This window comes from Arachis duranensis, chromosome 8 (genome assembly GCF_000817695.3).
Source record: "Arachis duranensis cultivar V14167 chromosome 8, aradu.V14167.gnm2.J7QH, whole genome shotgun sequence".
NCBI classification, from domain to species: Eukaryota; Viridiplantae; Streptophyta; class Magnoliopsida; order Fabales; family Fabaceae; genus Arachis; species Arachis duranensis.
The window spans coordinates 49,533,377-49,540,474 of NC_029779.3; the positions used below are offsets into that span (position 1 = coordinate 49,533,377).

General features: G+C 25.8%; 1 protein-coding gene across 2 annotated transcripts in view; it reads left to right on the top strand.

The window, feature by feature from the left end:
* Positions 1–6,993, top strand: part of LOC107463590 (uncharacterized) — a 9,665-nt gene extending 2,672 nt beyond the window's left edge. The window contains exons 5-6 of one of the 2 annotated variants that reach the window (XR_008002193.1): positions 179–312; positions 6,562–6,993. Coding sequence is in view for 1 of the 2 variants with exons in the window: in XM_052253192.1 (XP_052109152.1) it covers positions 179–184 (6 nt within the window). In the remaining variant the exon portion in view is untranslated. Of the gene's footprint in view, positions 1–178; positions 455–6,561 lie in introns of those variants that run through there. The other variant, XM_052253192.1, reaches the window with a different exon arrangement.
* The last annotated feature ends 105 nt before the right edge of the window (positions 6,994–7,098 follow it).

Consider the following 7,098-nt stretch of genomic DNA (forward strand, 5'->3'; position numbering starts at 1 on the left):
TTTCTGACAAAAAAAAAAAAATCAATCTCCAATAGAATTATAGTTTGAGTTACCATTTCTTTTTGACTATGTACTCTATGAGAATAGTTTAAGACGACAAACCACATCGTTAACAAGCTATACGTCTGAAAAATATTACTAACGCTATAACAATATGTATGTATGGATGTGTGGCCAGAAATGAAGAAGCGTATCTATAGCTTAGTTGATAGGCGACCAAAATTATAGGTGATCCCCACTATGGATGATGAAATTTGGTGTATATATGCATAGCTCAGGACCATGTAGTGCCCCAACTTATGTGTTCCAAAGGTAACATACTGTCCCTTTTGCATATTCAATTTCCAGAACAACACATTACTGGTTAATTAATTACTTAATTTTATTTCTTATTTATATATTTTATTTTCTAATAATAAGGTCTCCATCTCTATGATAGTGCTTGCCTGCTTAATCACCAACACAAGAAATCACCAAATGAGACTTATGTATGCTATAAATCTTTCTAGCTCTCTAGGTATTATATGATCAAGTTTTCATATAAGTGGACACGATTATTATTGGTCTTTCTTATTCTATGGATGCCACGTGTTAGCATTCAATAGGTATACGATTATGATGTACGTTTTCTATAATCTATATTCTATATACATAAATTTTATAGTGATTTATATACATAAATTCTTGATATTATAAAATAATTATTATTGTGGATGTTATATAATAAATTAAAGTATTATCATCCATAATGAAATATAAAACATTAGCAATTAGTGGGTTAGTTAAATAATATATTATTATTATTTAATTTAAAATCTTTATTTATAAATATATCTTAGAAAAAAGGTTTTAATACATTAAAAATAACACATAAAAAATAACACACATAATTATTCATCTCAAATAGTTTTTTAATTTTTTTGAGAAGAATATTTTGTATGCAATATTAATATAAATATATTATGTTATATTGAGTGATACATATTGAGAATTAATAACAGAATTTTCTTATTCTTATAATTTTTTAGTTCTATTTTTATTTATCTATCTTAATTTTATAACATATTATTAGCAAGAAGACTCCTAAGATAAAAAATTTTAATTATGTCAAAATTTTTTTATTTAGAATTTATACCACTTCATATTTTTAAAAAAATTATTTATTATGAATTGTAGATGCTGAATTTTATTTTGATTCAATTAATTTCAGTAATGCTATTAAGACAAACAATCATATAACACTAAAAAATCACGTTATGACAATAATTTTTTATTATTATTATCTTGATGAAAAATTGAAAAATAAATATTTTATTATAAAAAAAAATCAGTAGAACTATGGAGCATCATTATATATAATGAAATATGAAATATTATCATTTAGAGAGGTATGATGAGTTTTCATAATGTGTTTCCACTCATTAGTAAATGAGTTAAGTAAATAACACTCTACTATTATTAATTTAATACTTTCATCTATATCATAAAAAAAAATAAAACGCTAAAAATAATATATTGAAAAAACGCACATAACTATTTATCTCAAATAGTTTTTTAACAGCTTTAAAAAAAATATTATACATACAATATTAATATAAACATATTATGTTATATTAAATAAAACATATATTAAAAATTAATAACAAACTATTTTATTCTCTTTATAATTTTTTAACTCAATTTCTTAGCTATCTTAAATTCACAACTCTTGTAACTACTTTTGTAACTATTGTTGTTTATATAATAACTATCTAACGTAGATAATCATCTATATTGTCCTTAGCTAATTCTTCATTCAAGATGTCTTAAAATATTCTTATAATTTTTTTCCTAATTGAGGTGAGACCATGACAATGATAATATTTTTATGGATAAAGTATTAAATTTATTCTTTATATTTGGACATAATTTTATTTTGATTTTTAAAACCTAAAGTTTTTTATTTAAATTAAAAAAATTTATTTAATTTTAATATATTTTTATTCTAAAATTAAAGTTAAATTATTAATAAAATGTCCTATGTAATAATAATGTAAGAGCAAAGTTAATTGATAATTTAAAAAATAAATATAAATTTTAAAAATATAAAATTAACAATAAATATATCAATATATTTATTTCACATTTTCTTTAGTTTTGTAGAAATCTTTTATTTAAATTATAAAGAGAATAATAAATAAATATATTGATACTTAATTTTGTGTTTTTAAAAATTATATTTATTTTTTAAATTATTGACTTTATTCTTGTACTATTTTCACGTAAGATATTTTTAATTAATTATTTAATTTTGATATTAAAATAGAACTATATTAAATTTAAATAAAACTTTTTTAAATTTAAATAAAATAATTTAAATCTTAAAGATTAAAACAGGATTACGTTCAAACGTAGGGGATCAATTTAATACTTTATCTTAATTTTATATTCATCACAATCCAATATTTTAAATATTTTGTTCTTGTGGCCCCTAGCAATGTGCAATCTCGATCACAGAGCTGTCTTAGCTTCATAAATCTGATCTTAATTATATCTAATTGAATGAATTTTGAGCCTCAAATTATTATATATTATGTATATTATGCATGTACATACATACACACACATACACCTGGTTTTCCTCACCCTAATAGCTGGAAGAGAGCACAATTGTGGGGTGTATGTGCACTTACACTGGACCATATATATGTATGTATTTATGTACGTATAAATCGTTGGTGAAGTTGAGGTGAGGTATACGTATATATATATATTCCATGTGGTGTAGGACATGCATGTTTCCACGTGTGTCTTATTGATGCAACATTTTTTGAAGAAAAAAAAAAAGAAATAATATACCTATGTGGTATGTGTCAAGAATATCAGATTTTGTTGCCTTAATAAAAGTTATTTTTATTCAAATTGAAGAATATTTATCCATTTACATTACGTAGATATCTTATTAACAATTATTAGAATATAATAATCTTATTTAACATTTCTCCTTGCCATGATTAATGAGATATATCTAATTAAAGGTGAATTTTAGTATACAGAGCTAATTTGGTACAGATTTAAAGATTTATTATACCACACTTTTTAAAGTCACACTTTAAATTGTAACTCTTCACAAAGAAAAGCGTCACCTAATGGAAAAAAATAAATTAGAAGATTTAAGAGAAGAAATAATCAAGTTATCAAAATTAATAGATCAAAAATTAATGATTTTAACTAATGTTAACTGTAATGACACCGAATTCTTAAAATCAATACAAAATGATTTTTCTCAAAATGTTTATTTTACTATAAGTTTTATTGAAGGACTTCAAAAACCTGAAAAAACTTATTTTTCACACGGAATTTCTAAGAAATGTTATCATGGAAATGATTCCCCACATCTTTATCATACTTTTAACCCACAATTAAATTCTATAGTAGATATGCTTGAAGAAATATTAGTATCCATAAAATTTCAAAGAAATAAAGAAAAAGAGAATCTCAAAGAAGAAAATTTTCAAAATATAATCAACATAACAGATCTAAAAGTAAAACCACCACTAAAATTATGAATATTGAAGAAAAATTAGAAGAAGTTACAATGTTTTTTAAAGTATTGAAAAAAAATTAGAAGAAGTTACGATGTTTTTTAAACAATTAAAAATGGCTCAAGAAAATAATATGATGGAACAAGGATTTCAAATAGAAGAAGAATTAGTAAATTCTGAAAATATAGAAAATGAAGAACACATCCTAGATTATTCAAGTGACGAAGAACCAGCAATTCCAATACAAGTAAAAAATGAAGCTGGAACATCTAAAGATAACCAATCTCAATATAAATGGGAAACAGGTTTTGATAATTATGCCTTTAAAAAAGGGTTTATAAATAAAGATTCAAAATATACAAAAATACCATCAAAATACGTTCCTAAAATCCAGGAAATGGAAGGAGAAAGAATGCTTGATTTAGACTGTAAAAAGAATGAAAAAGAAATTTTCGAAAATTGGCTGAATTCCTTTTTATTAGAAGCTTTTACTAATCCAAAACTTAGTAAATTATCTGGAAGAGATATTTGAAATTACATAGGATTTCATACTAAAGGAACTATAAGAGATTATATGACATCAATAGAAAACCAAATAATAGAAGATTTAGCAACAAAAACAACAACTTATGATAAGATATTATATAAATGATGATTCTATATAAAGAATTTTTTGGAAAAAATATTATAGATCATAGACCTATGATAAGGAATATCAAGAAGCAAAAAACCATTTAGCTAATATCCAGATATATGATCTATGTAATGTGGAATCTTATATATGTGAATATAGAGTACATTATTACAAATTAAAAGAAGAAGATAAAAATCATTATCTTAGTATGTATATAACAAAACTTCCATATCCTGCTAATGAATTTATAATGGGAAGATTTATAAGAGAAATAAATAGAGGGACAATTGAAAATAATTTTGGTGGAGCAACCGCTGCAATAAGAGAGAAAATAAAGGAACGTTGTATGCAAGAAGCCACTCAAAAAAGATTTGCAAATATAATTAGAATTTACTGTCAGGATAATGAAGAGATACCCCAAAAATATGGGCTTAATAAAAATTTTCAGAGAAAAAGAAAATATCAATTTAGAAAAAGAAAATACTATCCAAACTGAAAAAAAAGAGGTATTTTAGAAAAAGAAATAACAATAAAAAACAAAAAAAATAAATACTGCCCAAATAAAAAAGAAAATTGCATAAAAGGCAAAAAAGTAACTATTGCCCAAATAAAAAAGAAAACTGTAAGTGTTGGTATTGCCAAGAAGAAGGACACTATGTCCGAAAAAGAAGGATAAAAAAGATCTTACTAAACAAATAGAAATTGCTAAGTCTTGCTTTATGGAACCATTAGAGGAATCTGATGATAACCTAGACTATATTTTTGAATATGTCTCAGAAACAGACTCAGAGACTGAGTAATAATGCCACATTTATTACTATAAAAAAACAGAAAAATTTATAAATGCTTTTATAGATTCTGGAGCAACACAATGCTTTGCTAGTTCAAATATAAAACTTGATTGGAAAAAATTAAAGAAATCATTAAGAGTTAGAATAGCTGACAAATCAATACATAAAATTGACCAAAAAACAGAGATGACTGAAATTTTTATTCAAAATTATAGGTTCATTGTTCCATCTATATATATGTTAGATTCTGGAATGGATTTTATCATAGGAAATAACTTTTTAAAACTATATCATCCATTCATTCAAGAATTAACATATATAGTTTTAAAAGCTCCACACAATTCTTCAATAAATCAAAAATCAAAACGTATAAAAATACCAACTACTACTATAGATAAGATTTTAAAATTTAAAATATTTTTTATATTAGAAACATGTTATTTAAATTTATACTTTCAGATAAATATTCCAAAAAATAATCTTGAAATAAAGATAGAGGAACTTTTGGATGAAATTTGTGCTGAAAATCCTTTAGATATTAAAAATAAAAATAACGAATTAGTAAGTATTAAATAAAAAGATCCTACAAAAGAGATAAATGTTCCAAATAAAATTCCTTATTCCGCAAGAGATAGAGAAGAGTTCTCTTTAGAATGTAGAGATCTTTTGGAAAAAGGAATTATAAGATTAAGTAAAAGTCCTCATGCAGCTCCAGCCTTTTATGTCGAAAACAATAATGAAATTAAAAGGGAAAAACGAAGAATGGTTATTAACTATAAAAAGATGAATGAAGCAACTGGGGGTGCACAGACCCGGCCCGGCCCGACGGCTCGGCCCGGGCCCGAACACTTTAAGGGCTAATTTGGTGTGATTTCATCGGGTTTAGGGTCGGGTTAGGGTCTCAAAAATAGACCCGGTCATTATTTCGGGTCGGGTCCGGACCATGACTCGGGTCACCCGAAGTCGGCCCGGCGGCCCGGTCATCATACACAATTAATATTTTGTATTACTAGCGATGGATGATGGCTATTCTTATGTGGAATTTAAGTATTGTAAACCTTAATATTTTATGTTATTAGTTATTATAAGACTATAAGTTAATGTTTTATGTTAAGACCATTGCATAATGTTGTGTTATTTGTATTGATTTAAATATTTGAATTATGTGAAAAACTTTCAGAACTTTATATTCCAGAAGAAAATGACTACTTAATAGTAGAAATAGATGCTTCAGACATAACCTGGTCAGGATGTCTAAAAGCTAAGAAAGCTATAAAAAGTTTGGAACAAGAAAAAGAATCACTAGATTCTAAATATTCCCCAATGGAATTACTTTGCAGGTACATTTCAGGGACTTTTACTCCAACAGAACGGAGATATACCACTCGTGAAAAGGAAACTCTAGCAGCAATTAAATCTCTTAAGAAATGGAAAATTGATTTACTACCTAGAGAATTTACATTAAGAACAGATTCAAGTTATCTAACAGGTTTCATACGATATAATTTAAAAGTTGATTATAATCATGGACGATTGGTAAGGTGGCAATTATTTTTGTTACAATATCCAATAAAAATTGAATATATTAAGGGTGACAAAAATGTTATTGCAGATACATTAACAAGAGAATGGAGTTCGTCTACAACGCATTAGATCAAGAAATTCAGAAATACGAACAAGAACTTGAAAAATGCAAGCATTGTCAGCAAATAAGGACACAGATCCAATCCCTCAAGAAAGCCATCAAAGCAATGAAATCAACACAACAATCAAAACCATCAGAGTTCAGCCAGCTAAGCGTGGTGGACAAATCAGGTGAAGAAAAAATTCCAGAAAATAAAATAATTGCTGAAATTATCAAAAAATCCACCCAAGATAAAAAAATATTATGTAATTTATAACGGTCCCATGAAAGGAGTATATGATGCTTGGGAAAAAGCAGCACCATTTACACATCAATCAAGGATAATTCATAAAGGAGGATTTTTAACACTGGAAGAAGCAAAGGAATCTTTCAGGGAATATGAAGCTCTTCATCCAGAGCAAACCCTAAAAAGAGCAGATAAAACTCTAATTCAAACCCAGAGAACAGGAATAATAAGAAACATTCCTACAAGGGCTGAAATCAAGGAAAAGAAAAGGGTCTGTA